Source organism: Ursus maritimus, unplaced genomic scaffold (genome assembly GCF_017311325.1).
Source record: "Ursus maritimus isolate PB19 unplaced genomic scaffold, ASM1731132v1 scaffold_34, whole genome shotgun sequence".
NCBI classification, from domain to species: Eukaryota; Metazoa; Chordata; class Mammalia; order Carnivora; family Ursidae; genus Ursus; species Ursus maritimus.
Window position 1 is genome coordinate 13,578,478 of NW_024426008.1, and position 23,357 is coordinate 13,601,834.

At 42.8% G+C, this 23,357-nt stretch overlaps 1 protein-coding gene across 1 annotated transcript in view; it reads right to left on the minus strand.

Moving 5' to 3' along the window:
* Positions 1 to 5,513: 5,513 nt before the first annotated feature.
* The window catches only part of RORB (RAR related orphan receptor B), a 180,842-nt gene continuing 162,998 nt past the window's right edge, over positions 5,514 to 23,357 (minus strand). Inside the window, exons 7-10 of the mRNA XM_008690964.2 lie at positions 21,969 to 22,076; positions 20,355 to 20,465; positions 17,018 to 17,130; positions 5,514 to 5,946 (exon numbers count right to left, since the gene is read on the minus strand). Coding sequence (XP_008689186.2) covers positions 5,791 to 5,946; positions 17,018 to 17,130; positions 20,355 to 20,465; positions 21,969 to 22,076 — 488 coding nt within the window. The 3' untranslated portion in view covers positions 5,514 to 5,790. The remainder of the gene's footprint in view (positions 5,947 to 17,017; positions 17,131 to 20,354; positions 20,466 to 21,968; positions 22,077 to 23,357) is intronic.

Genomic DNA, 23,357 nt, shown 5'->3' on the forward strand with positions numbered 1-23,357 from the left:
GAGACAGCATACATTGTATTAGACCTTCCACAAGCATATATTAAAAGTAATTACATTTGAAAAAATATTTTTATTTTTCCTCTACATTTCTACAATACATACTCAGTTTTCTGTGGGTGTAGCTTGCACTCGTGTGTGTGTGTGTGTGTGTGTGTGTGTTCCCAGATGAAGCAGACAGTATTGTGCTTGGATGTGTGGTCTGTAGCTTTCCAGACACACCTAGTGTGCGTCCACGTGTGGTCACGACGGAGGCACGTGGGTGCTCTCCCCTGGCCACTGCCACAGGAGGGTTTCAGAGAAGCATCATGCTGCCCAGCTGGGGTGTGGACGCCTCCCTCGACTGGGTCTACTCAATACCAGTCACCTTGTGCTTTAGTTTTGGCCATGAGAACAATCACTGAGCCGCTTTGTCTGACCCACTGGAGGTCGTGCTTACAGTCATGCAGGACGCAAAGATGACTACAGCCAACTCACTTCGGAGGATTTGCAGCAGCTTAGGCAAAAAGTGCACAAACGGACAACCTCCATCCACTGGAGGAATCCCAGGTCCCGCACTTCAGAACACAGAGGACTACGTGACCACGACTACAGAATACATTCTGCAGATACAATTAAGGGAAAGTAAAAACGTGGCACCGATATCGAAGCCACACATCGAAAGAGACACACGAGACTCAAAAGCGTAAAAATCATGCGTTTGATGTTCAGAAAAGGAGTGGCAAGAAATCTAGCCACCTGGCTCTAGGAAGCTAGGAGTTTGGGCAAGACAAACAGAAACGTCTCTTATAAGCCATCATTAAATTGAATCGCTTGCATTTTTTGACTGCTTTCGTTTTTCCAAATGAACTCTTACTATATCCTCCGGGAATGACAGTCAGATGTGGAAACCAAACTGAGTATCAGTGGGCAAGAGCTCTGAGCCCACCCCCACCCCCCTCGAATTCACTCGGAGTCCTGTCTGGCCAGACTTCCTCCAGGAAATAGGCCCCTAGATTCAATTTTGCTTTAAACCAGAGGCTGCAAACTTTGGACCCTCTTCTGCTCGGGGATGTATTTGTTTGGTCTGCCCTCAGCTCTGAATCAACTGACATCACCTACAACTAGAGGGATTTTATAAGATTCAGAAGTGTTAGCAACACTCGCGCTTTAGCTGACCATCAGCTGTCCCTTTTCTGATGGGGCATCTCCTTGCCAGCTGGCTGCTGGGCTGCACTCGCTCATTTGCATCAACTCCCTGGCCCTTTTAGGCTTTTGAATTTTTAACCCTGGCTTTAAATGAACATGTACCTCTGGGTCCTGACACCTGTCCCTGCGCCCCTCCAAAAAAATAAGGTTGTCAGCTCCCGTCTAATGACCCACATGGTTTCCCCTACCAGGCTGTTGCTTTTATCGGCAGTTGGAAACAAAAAATTAAATACCACTTCATCTAAAGCAGATGGTGGACTTTCGTCTTCTTGATACAGGGGACCCTGTGCAAAGGTTCACTCAGATGCATACTTTCAAGTTATTGCTGTTCCATTGAATGGTGGCTCTGTCCGGGCACAGGCATCCTCGCCTGAATTTACTGCCAACTGTAGTAACTTTCATTGGAAGCGAATGTTTACAGAGAAAAAGAGAGTCAGGAAAAAGTTATTTCTTCTAATTTCCAATAGCAGAATTTTCCCTTGCTTCTATAATACATGGAAACAAAGCACATGCAACAAAACTGACATCATTTGCATCTGACTGATGTTTTCGAGAAAAGCTGGTTAAGTTTTAGGTTGTCCTTGGGACAGAAGAATCGCTTTTGCATTCAAGCCTGGTACACAGGGGATGGTAGAGAGTGAGCGTGAGTTGACTGGCCATGTGCGTGGTTTTCTACAAACAATTTAGCTTGACTGCTGTGAAGTTAGGTGTTGGACAAGGCAGCTACGATAGGAAATGTACTGATGTCTCCTTGGCATCTCTCGCTAATAATGTCGAGTTCACTGTGATTTAAGGTGTCACAGATTCTGCCCAAGAAGTCACATTACCCAAGAGACCTCTCTGTTCTCTGTTTATGCCTACACAGTGGTCCTTTATTCCAGAGCCCTGTAGACAGTAGTCAAACGAGCAAAATCCAGAAAGGGTATGTTTGGAGAGTACATCTCTACCCTCAGCTTTCATTCTCTGGGGGAAAACAAAACAAACAAAAAAGAGCCACAGAATAAGGGATACAAAGATGACCCAAGTCGTGGACAGTAGGAACATGTGTGGCATATTAAGCCAGATTTGGAATCCGTTCTTCTCCTGTATTCCCTCCAACGTTTGCCTTGCCTTTTACAGATCACAGACGCACTGAAGTTTGAACTCACACAGCTCTACCTCCCTCGTCAGAGTCAGCTAACGCCACTTAGATTTCTGTACTTTCCCTGCTCAGGACTTGTATAGGAAGCTTGGGTTTGCTCGGGAGACACATGTTCCTATTAATAGGACAGCTGGATTATTTGGCTCTTAGCAGATTTTAGAAAATGAGACCAAGTTGTCCGTATTCGTGTGCAACTTTCCAGCAAGTCCACGCAGTTACCAACGTGAAGTTACTGCTTATTCTGAAAGCCTTGTCAGAGAGGTTCTCTCATTGGCATATTTAATTTATGCCGTTTACATTTTGTTGTCATTTTCCTGTTTTAGCCTCCCTCCTCCTTGATGTACTTTTTTTTTTTTAAATGAAACATCCCTGAGTGGCTACAGTGCAACGTCTGCGTCAAGCAGTGATTGTCATTTACGAAGCATGAAGTGAAGGGTACAGATCGTGGGTTCGCTCATCTGGCGCGCATTGTACCGTGAGGGTGTTGGGAACCCTTGTGAGACTCTGCAGGGAAGGGACAAAGATTGCATGTGGCAAAGAAAGTTGTTCTCAACCAAATTTCAAAATACCTCGAGATGGACTCATAGGAGATGTTCAAAAGGCAGCTTTTAAAGGTGTTTGTTACCACTGAAAATATGACCTGGTTCTCTTTTCAGGGACAGATCTGGCAAGTGGGGCACAAAATGGAAATCTCTCTTCTCAACTGAGGCGGGCTGAGCACCTACTGGTTTCCACTGTTTTGTTCTGGTTCAATCGCTAGCTGTTTCCTGTCCCCTCGCTTCAAAAGGTTCCTGCCGTCCCAGTGAAATGCTTGCATGAGTGGAAATGACAAACAAATTCAAATCCAGTAGCTCCTGAGGCAAATGTGGGGAACAGTCCTTTTCCTACATCACCCATGGGACAAGGGAGGGAAAATTCTCAGCCACTTCATCAATTGAGCCAATTCAAGTCCTCTAAGGTAGATCGGAGGAAACAAAGGATTCCCTTTGCAACGGAGCAGGAATTACAGGCCGACAACGGAAAACACTAGGCCAACAGAACAATGAAAACAAAGTTTGACATAAGTTCAAAGCTCAAAGGGAGACACCAAGTAGACACATTAAGCATTGCCTATCACAAGCCAATCATAAAACATACATTGCATTTGGAAACGGCTTGGTTTAATTGAGCGCCTTCCATTACCCTGTTTTCCTAGCAATCAGTAAAGTAATCTTTCCATTAGAAGGAAATATGACTCTTGGAATTAATTCTTTATACAAAGAGCTAGCAGGAGTGACATTTACACCAGAAAGAACCAAGTCCCTGCAGCAGCATAATACGCAGTCTGCAGCTGTCTTCTTAGACACCGAAGGTAATTTGGTTCAATGTAGTTAAATTAATTGAATATAACAGTAGTTGAGAAAGAGAGTCATTATTTTAAAGCCTTTTTGTTTTTCCCCATTGGTTTGGAATTCATCAATCATGAGGTGGGAAAAGGCTCTGTTTGCTAGAATAAAAGACTAGCACTACCGTCTGATCATCAAGGAGGGCTTCTGTGGCATCGCGGAGATGGCTCTCAAGACCATGTAACTTCAGGAGAGCGTCAGAGATGAAAAGGAAATCAAAGTTTCCACTGATGGAAACTTTACAAAGCAGGTGTGCGTGTGTGCGTGCGTGCTTGACGAGGAAGGGGCGGGGCCTCGTGAGGTGGCGGCGGGGCTACGCTTACAGGAGATCGTGCACATCATTGTCCTTTACACAAAGCTCGGCTCTAGCCTCCTTTCTAAGAACTCTTGTTTTGGATCAGCTGAGACCCTGCATGGGGCCTCCAGAGCCCAGGCCGAACAAGCTGCTTAGGGGTTTACGCTTTCTTGGTACTCAGCTGGCTTGGACAGCAGGTGGAGAGGGGAGACTTGTCCTAGGGAGTCTGAATTCACAAAGCCTCATCTCACCTCTTGCATTCTGTACTTTGCACAAGTTGCTAAAAAAAAAAAAAAAAGCCCAGGCAGGATGGATGATGCAATTTCAAACTGCATAGGAAATAGTTTTGGCTTTGGGGTGTATTAGTTCTACAGAATAACTCAGCTGTGTTTTCGTGATCTGTTGAGTTCTTGCTCTGTGCTTCTACGACAGCATTTTGGAGTTGAGAGAAATTAGAGGCCCCACACTAGAAGGACATATAAAATCCTGCCTCCCCCTTTATTGCTGCTTTTTCTAAGAAACTTAGCAAAGAGAATGCATATAAAGAATTACTTCTTTACTTTGTAGGTGCTCTTTCTACCTCTTCTTTGCCAAAAACAAACAACAACAACAACAACAACACACACACACAAACCCAGAAAGCCGCCGCAAAAAACCCAAACCAAACCAAAACAGGTTAGAGAGACCATGTTTACATGAAATGGCATCCAGACTCTAGGTTCTGATTTCCACTGTGACTCTAATACTATTAGAAAAATTGCTGGTGGTCAAACCTACAGACTGCATTTCTCTGCTGAAGATACAACGAGCACCAAAATCAGTTTTTTCCCAGCCTGAAATCCAAAGGAAAAAAAAAAGTGTTTTGAGTGTCCTGGTGAAAAATAGGAAACAGTGATTGTTTGGTTAAAAAGTCCTGGACTCCACAATATTATCTGCGGCCTAATTCTTAAAACAGGAAAATGGCTCCAAATACTTCTCCCCCCCACTCCAATATTTGCCATCCTGACAAGGCTTTGATGTCACTAATAGAGATAGAGTTCTTGTACAGAGGCCGTGCATTATATTTATTCCTGTATAGACTTATCTCTGCATCAGTACCATCCTGCCGTAGACGATAGTGGCAAAGTCTGGCTGGGAAAACAAAATCCTGATTGTCTAACACAAAGGTAACATATAACACAGAAGGAAAATAATATAAGAGAGCCTGACTGAACCTCCTTCGTTAGTGGGTATGGTATTTGAAGCCACAGTGCACGTGCAGGTGTAAGTAATAGTCATATATAATATTCTCAGATATTATATACTTATTACATACATGCACAGTGCTTTCCAAGACAGCTACAAATTTACACATGCATCAACTATCTAAAAACATAGAAATAGGTAAGCCTATTAAGTGGAATTTTCTTAAATTATATTTGAACAATTAACAGGAAAAGTAATCATGTAAAGTACCGCTCTGTTCTCGTATATATCTACAATAAAATTCTATAAACAGTTGTCTCCCAAAACATACCCGAATAAAATAAAATTAAAAAAAAAAGATAACACCCAGTGTCCTCTATTTGTATATTTATGGTCATTTCAAAAACAAACAAACAAATAAAAGAGCCCCACTCAGGTGCATATTTACATTCTTCAAACTGTAGCGGTGAAAAATAATTCTATTAAGTGCAGGACATTCCTAATGTTGCAGTAGACGTTTTTCTGAAGTCTTCATGAACACATTGCTTTTGTCTTAATGGTGACGCATTCCGTGACTAGGAGACAGTCCTTGGTCGCCTTCATTTGCAGACAGTGGCACAGTCAGGATTAAAGAGCTCCTTGTACAATGGAGGAAAGAGGGTATTCACTATGTCTGGATGTGACTGTTTGAATACCTGCAGCTTCTCCCCGTGCAAGTTGCAGACCGCCGTGATGGTGGGGATCTTGGCTATTAACTGCAGAGTGGGGAGAGACGGGGGAGGGGACAAAGGGGGAAGGAAGCTCATTAGTGCTCTGCCTTCTGAATCAGTGTCCTTCCTGGCCTCAGAGGAAGGCAAATGGCTTTGGAAAAAGATGCTCGGAAAGAAAGAAGGCTCACTTTCGGCTTCTCCTTTCAGACAAAACAAAACAAAACGTGCCTCCCACCCCCATCCTCGAAAGGGAAAATAGAGAGAGCAAGCACGCAGGGCCAAGCTTCCTGATTCACGGCTCTTAAATAAAGTGTGTATGGGAGGTAGTCAAGTTGGATCGGTAGGAGTGCGTGCTCTGCAGCCAGGCCGACTGAGTCAGAACCCTGGTTCCAAAACAGCTAAATGGCTGCGTGGCTGTGGTGTGCTGTGCCTCGGTTTTCTCGTTTGTAAAATGGGCCTACTCACAGTTCCTACTTCCTTGCGTTATGTGGACAGAAGTAATTCATATCAAAGTGTTAGGAATAGCGTAGGCACGAAACACGATTGTTAGCTAATATTATCTATCATTTCCTACAGATTTTTCTGATGCGAATGTGAGATTTTCGGTCTTGGAAGGCGACCATGTGAGGAAGGTGTAATCTCAACTGTGTGAGGTGTGATCCACAATCCTCGGCTCTGCTTTGCTCACTAGCCTGCCTGAATCTTTCTCGTTCTTTTCCACTGTAATGCATAAAATGAGACCTATATTTAATCAAGAAAGAATTTGGGAGATCACTGGCCCTTGCTTCCTCAGGGAGGCATTTAAAAAAACTCGTGGGGGAATAGCCACTTATAATTGCTAGATTTATATATATATCATGTGGGATGTGATTTTTTTGAGTTCAAATACCCAGAAGACAGCGTTTTATAATAATCTAAAATGTCCACAGTTTGCGAAATGCTACATAGGTCTTAAGAGATGAATGATTCTAGCTTTTAACATATTTATAATTTGGGAACACTTAGAATTCATGATTTCATGTCAAAATTAGCTTAAAACCAAATGTCATTGTGATCAAATTACTGTTGGAATAAGATGTGTCCTCCTGTAGAGAACACTTTCACAAAAGATAAGCCTGATAGTTCATATATCTGACCAAAGGTACACTTGAAAGTGATGATAAAATAAAATTAAATAAACCCCATCTAATCACCAATTAGGCTCATGTGCTCCCTACCCTATTCAATAATAAGAAACCATCTCAGCCTTTGAAGTAAAAGAGGAAATAGATAATTAGTTACTTTGTGGCTCTTCAAAATCAGAAATTTCCACTTTCATTAAGTTTCCTTTTAACAACTAATGACTGGATAACCACACTATGAGCAATTCAACAACAGCATCAGGATTAGAGCTGTTGACATATTCATTAAAGGGATCTAGAACACATAAAGAAATTTGGGGTTCAGACTTTCCATTTCCACGACTGTTTAATGATAAGGGTAGAAATGAAAAATGTGAAATCTTTGTTTATAGAATGGATGTTAAAGTTTAGACCGAGAGTCAAGGCTTTCTTTCCAACAGGATGTTACTTGAACTTGCAGCAGGGACTCTGCTAGACACCAAAGTGCACAAGACAGCATGGTTCTGGCTTATCACCTGCTTGTGAAGACAGATGTGAATAATGGCATCACGCAGTCAAAAGCAGACTGGAAAACTGCGGTGGGCGCCATGCAGGAATGGGCTAGAAGGGGTAGAGAACAGAACGTTCTGTTGTCAAGGCTTTCCTGAGAAAGCACCACGTAAGCTGAGCTCTGACGGGAGAGTGGGAGCTGACTAGGTGCTGGGGTACGTGAGAGGCCCTGGGGCCATGTGTAACGGCACTGTGGTGCTTGGCGCGTTGGAAGAACAAAGCAGTGAGTGAGCACGTTTGATGGAAAAGCAGAAGAGATGGGCATGGCCAGTGTATGTCAGTCGACGTTAAGTCTCTTTGGAAAGGCTTTCAGCAAAAAGAGAGATGATCAGAATCGCATTCTGAAAGAGCCACTTTGGTCCAGGATGGAAAACTGTCTTTTCTATATTTTCATAGGTAAAGAGTATTCCAGGGTCCACTTCACTGAAGTCCCTTGGGAAATCATCCAAGCTCTCTCAACCAGCTGGTTCACACAGACGAAGACTACAACAATTTGGAATACTTCTTACACATTACAATCTCCCTGAAATAGCTATTGAATGCACAGAGGCTTTGAAAGCTTTCTCTAATCATCTGCGGTTGAACTGATGATACGCAGAGCTCCGAAAACTTCCAGATGCGATTCTATAATGACTGTCAACCTTTACTCTGCCTAAGAATCACTGGGGTGCTTCCTAAAAATGCAGATTCCTGGAATCTACCCTTAGGGACTCTGTGTCAGTAAGTCTAGGTGGCGCTCAGCCTCCATGTTGGAAACAAACATCCCCTAGGATACGGATGGACTGCGTCTATGGGATGGACATTAAAACAAACAAAAAACCCCAAACAAACCAAAACTACAGAAGTTCAAATCTTATAAATTGATAACTGATTTTCAAAATTGAAAAGTAAATTCTGTATCATATCTGAAACAGTCCTGTGAGCTGAGTGGAAAGTTAGCTCCTTTTCAGGAGGCAGAGAAAGAACTTATCCTCAGGGGAGATTCCATTTGCTTAGCTCTATTAGTTTGGTGGGGGACAAGCAATAGAATTCCGGAGTGCCCTAGGGTGCACAAATACACCATAGAGAGGATTCACCTAGTGATAAAACAAAACAAAACCTATGGGTTTTAAATCCTGATTGCTTGGGTTTGAATTCTGTGCCTATTTACAGCTGTGTGATCTTGGGCAAGTCACTTAACTTCTCAGCTTCGTTATCCATCAGACAGTCCCTACCTCAGAGGGTTGCTGTGAGCCAACAAAACTGTCAACTGGGTCAACACAAACTGTCCAGAGCTGTGCCTGGCACATGGGGGCGATATATGCCTTAGGCGTTATGCTTCCATTCCCACATAATGCTTCCTTCAAGGAGAGGGACAGTCAAGGCCATGCTTGCTTGGCCCAATGACACAGGGGGCAAGAACCCAACTGAACCCTTAACCAAGCACCGGAAATTGAGTCATGTGTTAATGCGTGGGGAAATCAGCCATTTACTTTTGTTGAAATGAAAAAGCAAAAAATCATATTGATTTTCATTTTCTTGTAGCAATTAAAGTAACCCGCTCATTTAATTAACCGTGATTTATAAAGTAGAATCCTATTTACTACAATTCTTAAAGCATTTTTTTGCTCCTTTAGTGAAGGGGAGGAATTGTCCTCCTATGCGTTAATTTCTCATTAAATGCATAAGAGGACAACCCTTCCATGGTTGCTCATTTGCATTTGGAAATATTAACTACGTATTCAGTTTTGGAAAGTGAATAAGGACTCTTGCTTCTTTCCTTCCCCAAACTGGGGTTCAAGGAACATCTGGTTCAGGACCTACTTCTTCCCTCTTTCATGGGATTTGGATCCTGTCTCTGCTGCTCACCTGTATAATGGGCCGGATGATGAGAGTTGCTTTTTGTGAAGAGCACTGGGGGCCGCATGAGCAGAGAGCACCAAGGAAGGCAAAGAGCCTCCTTACCCTGTGTGCTCTTGGAGGAGGCTGATTTAAAGGCGTCCAATCAGCTGCGGCAAGGGAAATGCTGACAAGGGTATCCATCACTCCGGAGGCATGAAGGGCCAGGAGGGCATGTGGAGGCAGTGGCAGCACGAGTCAGAGCCCAGAAGGGCCTGGCGGAGGAAGCAGCAGGCAGTCACTTACTGCTCATTAATATTATGTACTGCAGCTGGGGGACCCCCATTTCAAAGGGAGCTCAGAACAGCCTCAGCGGCAGTTAATGGCTCAACAACTTTTTAAACAGCTGGGGAAGTGATCCAGAAGCACTTGGAGATGGAGGGGGTAGTCGATTTCAAACCATCATGAAATTTCTTCCTGTTTAAATAATCCCCATCGCAGGAGTAGACAGAGGGTCTAGCAAAAGACATTTTCACATTCATCTCTCTCTTATGACAAGCACTTCTTGTAAGAAGGAAGCGTCAGCTTATACCTACGGGGGTCTACAAGAAGAAAAAGCAGCTGTTGGAGAAGAGATAATAATCCTATGCTTCTTTCCAGAGGATGGTTTTATGAGAAAACCCACAATTTTATAACAAGTACATTTGATGTGGAAAAATGGAACATGCAGAGGCTAAGACTAGTGATCTTGTTCATAGGGGCTTCCAGGCCATCAAGATGCCCTCCAGCCTGAAGCAGGACGCCAACAATGGTTTGACCAAACTGGAGGAAACTTCAGAAGCACTGATAAAAACTGGGCACATCAAGTGAGGCTAAATACATCCATTTCTCATGCCCATTCACTTTTCTTTTTTGGGTATTTGTCTAGCTAAACCTGGACACTGGGATTAGAATTGTAATACTGAACTTGAAATATCTGTCTGGTTGTAAGACCCCCTGCCCTTGCTGACCCCATCCTTGGCATCGATGCTGAACTGGCTGGATAAAGTGAGAGTGAACACTGATTCAGCTGGGACTGGGATCTGGAATCGGGCTGAGAGCCAGCAAGTTACTTTCTAAATGTAGAAGAAACTACAAGTAGTCTAAGAAGCTAAGAGCTAGCCACATTTCACCATGTGGACCAGGGAAGCAGAGTTAGCTGGTATTCAAGGAGGGAGAAGAACAAAGGAGATGCCTCAAGAGAGATAAACGTGAGATGGAGAATTATGAAGGCTTCCCGATTCCTAGTTCTAGTGCCTTCCTGAATGGTGGCTGCAGTTTCATCCTTAGGTTCCAGGAGATCTCTCTCCATTCTTTTCTTTTCTTTTTGCTTACGCTAGTGTGAGCTGGTTCCTATTACTTGTTACCAAAGAGTTCTAATGAGTACATCAACTTCTGACTTGATGCGTGAGGAGTCACATCAAGACCTTTCTCTCTCTCTCTCTCTCTCTCTTTTTTTATTTGAGATAGAGAGGGAGAGAGAGAACACAAGCCAGGGAGAGAGGCTGAGGAAGAGAGAAAGAAGCAGGCTTCCTGCTGAGCAGGGACCCTGATGCAGAACTCGATCCCAGGACCCTGGGATCATGGCCTGAGCCGAAGGCAGACGCTTAACCGACTGAGCCACCCAGACACCTCAAGACCTCTCTTCTTACTTACAGACCATTAGTCTGATGCAGAACCCCTGGAATTTCTGGGTGGTAGACATGCAACGTTATGCCAGCAAACTCGGAACAACTAAAATGTACCAAAATAATCTGGTCTTTCACAGGAACTCTGCAGGGAAACTGCCCGAGGCCAAGACCATATGTGATCACCGTCTTCCGTCTGGCATCTGGCACCAGCACACGCTCGTGTGCTGAGGTAGAAAACGGCCCCAGGACAAAGCTACGCTTCTTGAGTATGGATTGGGAATTTATACTCTTGGGTGGCATGCTGAATTGTTTTCTATAGGTTTGCCTATCCTTGGGTTATTTTAAAGCATAAAAGCCATTGTGAGGAAGCCCGAGAAGCCTGAGTGGGGCTCCTGGGGTGCCCGGTTTCACCTGGGCACTGGCTATATGGTTACCTTCGTGATCATTCACTGAGCTACCTACTCACGATTTAAGAACTCTTCAGCACGTGTTCTACTTTTAAAAAGCATAGCAATTTTGAAGTACGAAACAAGTTCCTAGCCAAGAAGAGGAATGGGGAGGCTCGTCACTCAGGTAGGGGCTCCTCAAGTGCTCACTGGATAGACTGCTCTTCAAGATCAAATGGACCCCAAATCCCCGGAGCCACCTGCTAAAAATTCTAGTACACTAGAATTGCACCTAGTGGCTTGCAAGAAGAAAGCAGGCTTTAGACAAAACCTTCCATTACCAATCAGGACAGGGCCTATTTTGATCTCGTTGAGAAAGTGATGAAGATCAATGGAAATGACCTTGTGCAGTTTGCATGGATCTCTCAGTCGGTATCTGCTCCACAGGCTCTTTGCAAATCAACATGGTTGTTTTGTTTTTTTTGTTTTTTTTCTAAATCTGTATCAAAAGAGCACCATTAGTGTCATAGTGACCAGGGACGATTTCTTTCCAGTAAAATTTCAATTTATTAACATGTGAAATAGGGCTGTCTAAGCCTTCCATCTTGTAAGCTTTGATTTAGTAACTTAGTTCTGTTATAACAGAAGGAGAAAAGTCCCTCTCTATGTCGGTGATGAAGTTTTGCTATTGTAATGTTAGAATCGGGCATAGGAATGAAGAAGTTAGTGTATCAGTTGGCTTGTACTTCTCCCAGCTCAACCCATCACAGTTCTCCCTAGGAAGGCTGGAACCTTCCAGAGCTGAGAAGGAGATGAACCTCAGAGAAACAGATTTGTCACCACATGGTGCGGCCGTTCTTTTTGTCCAGGACAGTCTCTTTCCACAGTTGACTTGAGCTCTCCACTGTGTTTTCATTAACATGGTACAACCTTAGACTAATACCTTATGGATGAGGGGATGTGGTGGGACATCTTCACAGGCAACAAAGGCTTAGAAAGAGTGACTGCTCAGAATGGCTAAAATTAACAAGTCAGGAAACAACAGATGTTGGCGAGGATGTGAAGAAAGGGGAACTCTCTCACGCTGTTGGTGGGAATGAAGCTGGTGTGGCCACTCTAGAAAACAGTATGGAGGTTTCTCAAAAAAGTTAAAAGTAGAGCTGCCCTATAATCCAGCAATTGCACTACTGGGTATTTACCCAAAAGGTACAAACATAGTGATTTGAAGGGGCACACGCAGCCTCATGTTTGTAGCAGCAATGTCCACAACAGCCAAACTATGGAAAGAGCCCAGATGTCCACTGACAGATGAATGGATAAGATGTGGTATATATATACAATGGAATATTACTAAGCCATCAAAAAGAATGAACTCTTGCCATTTGCAATGATGTGGATGGAACTACAGGGCATTATTCTAAGCAAAATAAGTCAGTCAGAGAAAGACAAGTGCCACATGATCTCACTCATATGTGGAATTTAAGAAACAAGACAGAGGATCATAGGGGAAGGGAGGGAGAAATAAAATAAGCCAAAAACAGAGAGGGAGGCAAACCATGAGAGACTCTTAACTATAGGGAACAAACTGAGGGTTTCTGGAGAAGAAGTGGGTGGGGGGATGGGGTAACTGGGTGATGGGCATTAAGGAGGGCACTTGATGTAATGAGCACTGGGTGTTGTATGTAACTGCTGAATCACAAAACTCTACCTCTGAAACGAATAATACAGTATATGTTAATTAAATTGAATTTAAATTAAAAAATTTTTTAAAAAGAGTGACTGGAAGAGAGAGAGCCACAGGGGTCAAGTAATAACTTTCTGGCCATCCAGGAATAGGAGGAAAGAGAGGTGTGAGGGAGATACTGAGCTTCAGAATAACCACTAGACTCCTCCATATCTAGAAGAATTAGAAGTTCCACCAGCACAGAACCGTGTGCTTAAAAACACCCAAAAGGGTAGTGTGGCCCATCTGTAGCACATGGCCAGGCACAAGAAATTGAACACTGTTTGGAGAAATGGACTGAAGGCATGGTGCTCACTGAAGAGTTCTAGTTGTGGCAAAATAAAAACCAGTACTTGCTCTAGTCTCTGCATATGGCGGAGCAAGCAGGCTTGGCGGTCTGACTCCCACCCTGAGTTCTCCATGCCTTCCCATAGGATATGTGTCATTATGGAGTTTGCTACTTTTAAACTTCCCAGTAAAGCTTTGGGCAAGAACCCAGGAGTGTTGCATGTATTTGCAGGAGTGCTAGGAACAAATAAACAGACTACCTAACAAGATTTCATGACTCTAATTATCCAGGAGACTCAACGGGAGGGGATGGGCTGGAGAAGACTTTATCCAACAAGCCTCCAGCTATGGCCCTGACCCAGAGGCTGCGCTGAGGGAAGGGCTGGGATATGAGCAAGACGTCCAGACCCAAGCTTTGCCCTTGGCCGGGCGTGCGCCACCACACCCTGGCCCGAGCTAGATTGACTCCTTTTTCTCCTTTGTCCTCCGTCCTCTGGTCAGAGCAATAGGAATGGCAGATTCTTGTGACTTGTAAGGAAAATAAGCCCATAGGCCAGAGAACTAGATTGTCACCTGTCTCTGCAGTTCAAATATTCACTCACCCTGGCAGTGGTTCTGAACTTAATAAAAGTGACCAGTGTCATCTTTTTCCTGACTTTCCAAATCCAGGATTCAGCCAAACCTAACTACTATTCGTAGCTCAAATATACCTTATACTTTCTTACTTCTTATCATTTTCTCCATTACTTGGAAGGCCATACTCCATCTCCTCAACCCTCCAATTTCCATTTTTCAAAATAGTTTTCATCCATTAGTGATTAACTAAGTTTTGGATAAAAATTTCCCTGCCATAATAGCATTTCTTTCATCTGCGACAACAGCAGCACTCAAACACTAGACCTATTCTTGGGGTGTGCAGCTTGCTGATAGTGAATGTCATTTCATCCTCAAAACAACCACATAACCTTGCCATTATCTTCAGTCACACTTTACAAATGAGGAAATCGAAGCACAGAGTTTAAGTCACCTTTCCAGGGTCACTCAGCTAGGAAGTGGTTCTGATGATTTATTATAAATATGCTACATATTATCATTATGCTATGAGGAAAGGAAACTAGATTCTTTAATAAGGCTTAAAAATAAACTAATATATTGGGATTGGAATCTTCTAGTTAATGGATACAAAATTCCTAATTTTCACACCTTCCCTACGTCCAACTTTGATCAAAAGTATAAGACACTGCCACTTGAACTTTAATTTCAGGAAATGAAAGTGGTGGAAGTGTGTTGGAGACTGTTCTTTCAGGATGAAGTTCAATGACGATGTCTGACCGCTGCCCCTCTCATCGGATGTCCGTTCCACTCATTCAGGGTCAAACTGGCTGACACTATAAATAGTCTTCGCACATTACACAGAAGGCAGATCTACCCCACTTACTGCGGGTTTACCTGAGCCCCCGGACGTGAATACCACAGCTGGGTATGTGCACGTTCTCCAAGAGGCAGGTTTCATGATGTCGCCCAGATTCCCTGTGTCTATAAATTACAAATATTAAGAATGGCTGCTGCTGTTTAAGAGGCATTGTGGAGGCACAGGAGCTCCGTGACTATGGGGACAGAAGGAGCATTTCTGAAAAGATGAGACTCTGTGGTGGGATAGAATAGATTTGCTGGATGCAAATCAAGTGATTCCTTTTAGGGAGTATGGGCTTGATGAGAGGGTGAGCCTATGCGTGGATGTCACCATTGTCCTTACGGTGTTAAAGCTCTTGAGAACTCGAGACACTTGCCTGTTCCCATCCCCCTAGTCCCAGCACTTGACAGTTTAGGAATCTAAGACTAAGACAAAGAGACTGAAACCACGCAGTTCAGGGCTGGGATCAGCTAGAATCCAGTGCTCATTCTCCTCCATGGCCCCTGCCCCTTACTTCACAGGGCATCCTATTGAAATGGCTTACAAGCAAGGGTCCACACAAAAGCCTTATATCCGCACATAACCGGTGGTAGTAACTCCAGTGAATTTTATACAAGAAACAATCCTCTTCTAACACTTTCTCTTGTTTCCTTTCTACCCCAAATACCAGGAGGTAGAAAATGGTGTAAGCAGAAGAATTTATACACTGTGTATCTCCCTTGAACCTCAAAACATCTGTACAGAAGCAAAAAGATGATAATCCTCATTACCCTCATATCAAGACCTTAATTTTAGGATGGTAGGTATGGGGACCAAGGTCTTCAGGAAATCTAAAAGGTGGGAACCCCCCCCCCCATTAATTGACCAGATGTAGTTATGGCATATTCTGCAGAGCAATTATAGAGACAGATGTGTCTTCCCACAGCCATCTCTTCTGCCCAGTGTATCCGGAAGCATGCAGAAGCTTTGCTCTCAACGGGGAGAAAACTCAGGTACAGACAGCAGGTGGTTTGTCCTTGGCCACATAAAAAGTAACCATTTCTACCAGAGAGCTATCACTGTACAGTGTAAAAGTGTCCCTCCTAGTGAGGCGTTCATCTTAACAAAATGTTATCATCATGAAACAGCATATTTAGTTCATAGAATTTTTTTATAGGAGTTCCTGTATGTGCAAAGTAATATCTGATAATATCTCAGAATCTTCCCCCTTTATTAAAAATAAAGAACTTTAAGAGCAGTGGGAGGGTTTTAATGATGATAAATACAGCCTAGGATTCCTATCATCTTCAATGCAGAATATGCTCCGTTTCCTAGTTGCTTGCCCTCTAAAAAATTCCAGTTCTTAAGAAATCCAAGATACTTTAAGATCTAAAATAATGCTGAGTTTCAATCCTTAGGAAATCACTTCTTCCCCTTATGAGAGTTTTACTCTGGTAAACACTTCTTCTCAGAACTCTTCTTTAAGATCACTATTCTTAATGAAGCTGAACAAAGAAATTGATGGCAGGTTGCCTGCATTTTGCCCTTGGGATACTTCACCATTTTGAAGGAACCCCAGGGCAAATCTTGTATGAAAAAAGTAGAACTGAAGGATAATTTACAAGTAATCTGTTTAATCTTCTACTCTGGGAAGGACTCCGATTTACAACACATCTGACGAAAAACCAAGCAGTATCTACTAGAATTCAACCAATGCCAGGGAGCTCACTACCTCACAATGGTTTATGCCTTTGTTCAGCAATTCTTATCATTTTATACTTCTTTCTGATTTTGAATAAACATCTCCCTACTCTTAAGGTTGGCGCACATCTGACTTCTGAAGTGACACAAACTCTCTTCCTTCATCACATGTCAGCTCTGGAGACTTGATCCCTTGCTTCGAGCTTTTGTTCTTCATATAAAACACCCTTAGCTTTCCTTGGTCTTCGCAGGCCTGGGGTTGAGATCCATCAATATCATCCTTCCCGAAGAAAGTCATTCTCCTCTCAATCTATTATAATTTATTTATCTGTTTTTTTAAAGGGGCACCTCAACATTTATGCATCTCTGGTAACTTCCAAAAATTGTTGCTGCTGAGAAATGCCCTTGCTTTATAACTAGTCGCTGCTTTCTTTCGGTGACAGTAGGTCGGTGCTCTGAGGACCTACCTTTGCCAAGGTCTCATCATCCAGGTGATTCTTCTGAATCACATGTTGAAGTGCAAAATAAATTTTTTCCTGAAGCTTCTGGACCTTCCTTGGTTCTATCAGCCAGGCTCGGTCTGACAAAGGAAAAGAAAGAATGAGGTAAGAAGGGCGGGGAACAAACATAAATATCTTATAAGAAATACCTGGATGGCAGTAATGCCAGATATACTGACCCAGGAAAGGAGGATGGAGGGAAAGACCCAATGTTCTAATAAAAACCAGCGTGTTGTGTATTATCTGTGACAATTTACATCTCTCTCTTTTTTTTGGACATATACTTAGATTCTTTCAAAGTAGAAGTTAATGACTTGTGAAGAAAATGAATTATAGAAGAAAATCTATTCCACAGGAATATTTTCAGTATTCATGATCGCCCTTCCCTTTTATAAGCTACCCTGTAATGCAAAGCATAAGCATGAATCAATTTCACAAATTCAATCTGTGTGCTCTTTTTCTACACGGCATTTTTAAGTGGTGGAGAGGATAATCCCTCCTTTCCTTTCTCCTACCCTACAGTGTTTTCTTTTTTCCTTCCTATATCCCTTTCTTCACCGCCACCTCCCTTCCCTTCTTTCTAGAAGCTTTATACACCATGGTGACAAAACGCAGCCCAGCATCAATGCCTCAAGTTGGCGCTTCCATGAAGAGACGTCTAGAGCCTCCAAATGCTGAACAAATACTCATGGAAAAGAACTTGGAGATGGTCCATCTGAACACGGTTCAGGTCAGGTGAGAAACTCAATCCTGTAACCCTAGATGGGGTAAGGACAAGTCTAGGCACCAGTTAAGCAAAACCCTTACGTAAGTGAGCACAAAAGCCTTCAGTGACAATCGTCAATCAGAATAAATTAGGTTTCCCTCCCTCTCCCTTCCCTAAACTATCTGGAGCTGAGCAGACAGTGGCTTTTATGACAAGAACTGGGGGAAGGGTGGGGTCTGGCCTGAATAGAGCCTGCAGAAGCTGGACATCTGTCTTTCCTCTCTTTTTTGAAGATGGCACGAGGTCAGGGTGGCAAACGAGGTATTTGGAGCTGCACAAGTCTCTGAGCGTGGCTCTGCTACCAGGGCTGGAAGATTCTCTGGTAGACTAAGCCAAATGTCACACTTCCAAACTCAGCAAAATTTGATGGCTATAGTATGTTCTTTTCAGAAGAAGGCTCATAGTTCAGCTGATTTCTGATCTATAAACAGCAGGCTTCCCTTAAGTCTGGGGCAGTTATCTTCATGGATTGTTTGGGTTAGATAGGCCATGTCTTCAGTATTTGCTGCTAGGAATTTACTGACTTACCACAGACATACCTAACAAGGACAGTGCATTTTGCAATACTTTCTTTGAGCAAGCAGGAAGCAGAGTGAGACTGCCTCCCTCATCACAGACCCACGGGCTTAGAACGAGTCTTCTCTTTAACTATAGTCCCTGGAAACAGTCAAATGCAATGAGAAAATGGTAAAAGGAAAATTATCTGGCATGTGGTTGCTATCAGAAATAACTATTTCTTGTCACTTCTCCCATTTATCTTTGTGCTTCCAAGCCTGGGAAACTTTGTAGAGTTCAAAACAAAACAAAACACCCCCCAAACAAAAAAGCCCGAGAGGAACAACTTGATTGTAGACAGAGCCTCAGAAGAAACTCTCAGTAATAATATGCCAAGTGATAATTTCCATTTTTGAAAACGTGGTTAAATAAAAAACAGAGGCAAATTTAAAAATCTTCATAAAATTTAAAAATAAATAGATAAAGCCTCACTGATAAAAAGCGCAGAGGCTGAGGGGCACCTCGGTCAGTGAAGCATCTGACTCTTGATTTCAGCTCAGGTCATGATCTCACGGTCTTGAGATCAAGCCCCATGTTGGGTTCCATGCTGGGCTCAGAGCTTGCTTGAGAGTTTCGCTCTCCCTCTGCCCCCTCCCCGTACCCCCTGCTCACTCTCTCAAATAAAATAAAATAAAATAAAATAAAATAAAATAAAAAAGTGTAGAGACTGGTATCATTGGTAGGTATAGCTGGAATGACATGTCAATGTGTGTAATCGGAGGTAAGATTAAATTCTTCCAGCCCCACTGAAAACTATGTTAGGCTATAAGAAGAGCTCTAGTCTCTAAGATGAATTTTATAGAAAGAATGAGTCTCTTGGCCATAAAAATTATTAAGAACGTGTTCCAATAGAGAACTGTAAATGACACTGGTATCCCTTCACTCAAAATCTAACCAAGCAGAGAGCTGAGTGACTCTGAATTCTCATTCTGGTTGAAGAAGGAGCCATGTACTTATTAGGATTCTAGACATTTTTGAGCTGCCATATATTTTAAATAGCATTTCAATTGCTACTGTTCTTTTTGATCTATAAACATCACCCCTTACCTTCTTTGAAAATTTTGGTATTTTATTACATTTTAGAGCTAGATGTGATCTTTTATTTTTTTCCTAAGATTTATTTATTTATTTGAGAGAGAGAGAGAGAGAGCACACATGAGGGGTGGGGAGGGGCAGAGGGAAAGGGAGAGAATCTTAAGGAGACTCCGAGATGAGCGTGGAGCCCGACATGGGGCTCAATCTCAGTACCTGGAGATCACGACCTGAACCGAAATCAAGAGCCGACTGAGCCACCCCGGTGCCCCATGATCTTTAGTATAATGAAGTCCTAACCTATTACTTTATAGATGAGGAGACTGAAGCTCTGGGTGGGGGGTCAAGTGTTTAAAGTCACAGAGATAAATGATGACAGATCCCCGTATGGGACTTCTGCCGCCACATCAGAGATTCCTCCTTTTCCAGTCTTTAGTTGGAGTCGTTTTTCCCTCTGCTGTCCTCACCTCCTTTCAAAGCCCCTAATAGTGCTAATTTTGGTGGAAAAGCCATCACAAGAGGTATTTAAAGAGGAGAGGGTGTACATTTTATTTCTTTTGTCCTCATGCTGGATCTTTCATTTAAATATATTTCTACAAAGTCTCACCTTACTAGACATTTGTTTTCGATGTCCTTTATTCTTAAAATTGAAACAGAACTTAGCCAAAACTCAGGCCACCATCCATCCTCATTAATCTGTTAAGGAATACTTCTGCTTATCTGAATCTGGAGTGACCCTTACCACACACCCTTCTCTTGCCTGTGGGGCAAAATGGCTCATTTCAATGAATTTAAGGCTACTTTCCTTTGAATCGTCCAAAAATATCACAAGCTTGCTAAAGAAAATTTAAATTTCTCCTGAGTACGTAGGCTTCAGTAGGTGTAATCCATGGTAAAGACAGAAAAACTTTTTTTTTTTTTTTTAAAAGACAGGACCTCAGACCTCCTTACCTGGAGATATCAGAACAGCAGATGAGAACAAAGCAATTTCCTCCTCAGTCAGCTGCAAGGAACACAAATTCTTTGCAAAGTCAAATGCTTCATTCACTAGGTCATCGGAACCTTAAAAGAAGAAAAATTAAATGAGAATATCTGAGCGGAATGGGGCATTAGTAAGAGAAGTCCCATAATCCAAAGTGCATTCAAGGATTTTCACATTATGTAAAAATATTTCCAAGTTCCTAATAATTACAGAATGAGGAAATTGGGCAACATCTCGATCAATTACTGAAAGTTAACATTACCAGTGAGGGGCCAATGGGGATGATGTGTGCCCACTGGATTTATTCAACTGGGAATATATAAACTAAACCTAATCTTGTAAATTTGAAATTAGTTCCCACTAAAAAAAATTAAATAAGTGATTTGGGGATCCTTCAGTAGAGAGAGAGCATTCAGAGAAAACCGAAAACAGGGGCTAAGGGCTATCAGTCTTAGTGGCCCTGGACCCTGGCCACATAGAATGTCCAGAGGCCTCAAAGTGAGGTGTTCAAAACTTCTTATAGAACAAAGAGGAGGTAGCTTTCAAGTCGGTAACTTCCCTGAAAATCTTACTGAGGGGCAGGCACCTTCCGAGGGATGCCTTGTAGGCCAGTTGCTTAGCAGTGGTGAATTTTGGCAAAAGAATGCTTCATCCCTACACTGATCCTTGGTACATGTTTATTTTATGAGGCTGGAAATATACCCAAGTTGCTTGCCAAGGCTTTTCCTCCTTTCTTGAAAATCTAGCCTTGTAGATGACATGGGTGTGTATCAACTGCAGAAGGGAACAGTGCCAGGCGGGCGGACTTGCTGTTGGCCGCCATATCAACTGACAGCACAAAAGGCGAAAGGGCACAGGCCTGCTGTGATGCCCAGGGGCCACGTATGGAACAAATGGCACTGCCCATCGTTAAAACCTTTCCTGGCATCGGCCCATCTTTGCTAACGTTCTTATCTGCACCACGTACTGATGCCTGGATGTGAATGATACCCAACACTTCCAAAGACTGACTCTGTGGGTGCCCACCCACAGGAATGGTCTGGGGTCATTTGGGGACAGGTTGGCACCCACTCTCCCTGTGCTCCCAGAGCTTCATGAATTAACAGGAAGAAAGTCACCGCTGTGGGTGAGAAGCAAGTGAAGGAGCTCTTCTTTTGATTAAATGTCTTAACTAATGATTATGAATTTACAGAAGACACTTAGGATATCACCCATGCACCACCAGTGGTCTACCTAATATACTCTGTGAGGTGGTAAGCTAGAAGGGAAAATAAAAGTTGACCCTACAAAAAATAATCTAGAACGCATCTCAGCTCTTTCAGAACCGGTCTTCATTGATTTCTGAATGAGGTGCGGTTGATCTCAATGGGGTCTGTGGTTCTCTCCAGCCTTTCATATTAGGATGCACAACTGTCAGAGCGGAAGGGTTAGATAAAACACTGGCAGCTCACCTACTCCAGCCCTCATCAAATGAGATGCTAGTTCACGTTCAAGAATCAAGGCATTTCATTTACCAACTTCCATCTGAGTGGAGAAACTGAGGGCAGCTAAGAAAATTGTGTCACCACCAAAGGTAAACTCACCTAAGGCCTTGAACATCTGCATTCCTCCATATTTTCCTTCAAACAGAACAGTGTTGTTTAATGGGTTGAAGGCACGGCACATTCTCACTAAAACCACTTCCAAGCAACCTATGAATAAAAAAATAAAGAAAATATGTATATACGTGCGATAATAAAGAAGTTATTGTATAAAGGCCATGAGACTTCAAAAAAAAACCTTGAAAACACACACACACACACACACACACACAGACGAACCCTTTCCGAAATACCTCAAGATTCCTTCCTGAGTAAAAAATAAAGCTCTTTTCATGCTTATGTGAGGAATTAAAGATAAAATAGACTTTAAACGTGGCTAAAATGAAGGGCGGCAACAATATGTTTTTGGGAAACTACGTATTTTTCTTTTTTTCTTTTCTTTCTTTTCTTTTCTTTTCTTTTCTTTCTTTCTCTTTCCTTCTCTCTCTCCCTCTCTCTTCTTCCTTTCTTTCTTTCTTTCTTTCTTTCTTCCTTCCTTCCTTCCTTCCTTCCTTCCTTCCTCCCTCCCTCCCTCCCTCCCTCTTTCTTTCTTTCTCTTTCTTTCTTCTTTCTTTCTTTCTTTCTTTCTTTCTTTCTTTCTTTCTTTCTTTCTTTCTTTCTTTCTTTTCTCTCTCTCTCTCTCTCTCTAATATTAGAGGAACTTTCAACTCCTGAATTCACAAGGAGCTTTGCAGCAGGCAAGTCCAGTCTGTTCACTTCTGTAGAAGTTTTGCTATTGGCCACACCTGCTCCCTGCCGCGGTTTCTACCATAGCCCATGTGTATTTCAGCACAGGATGACTTACACAGGGACTCCTTCAGGGTGTTTCTGGAGGGCACCATTTACATCTGATATCTTTGAAATGAAGTTCTCTTGGTCAAATGAGTTTTGGCAAAATGTGGAATATGACCTCACTTCGGAGAGTTATAATCAACATTCACAGATCAAAGGCTTGGGGAAGTCTCAACGTGAAGGAACTTGTTCAACCTTGATGCTAGCATTTCTCTGAGTTCACTGTTAGCCCACAGAGGGCAGGACCTTTGTCTGCAGACACAGGTAGGCGTGGTTATTTTATTCACTATTATATCTCCAGGATCTAGAGAAGTTCCTGGCACCTAGTAGGTGCTTACTAAGTATTTGTTTTATTTTTATTATTTTTTTTAAAGGTTTCTTTATTTATTTGAGAGAGAGTAAGAGAGTGCCTGGGCAGGGGGAGGGGCAGAGGGAGAGATTCTTCAAGCAGACTCCCTGCTGACTGCGGAAGCCTATGCACTGGTCCATCTCACCACCCATGAGATCATGACCTGAGCCGAAACCAAGAGTCAGACACTTAACTGACTGAGCCCCCCAGGCGCCCCTAAATATTTATTGAATGAATGAGTTCGCTGCCAT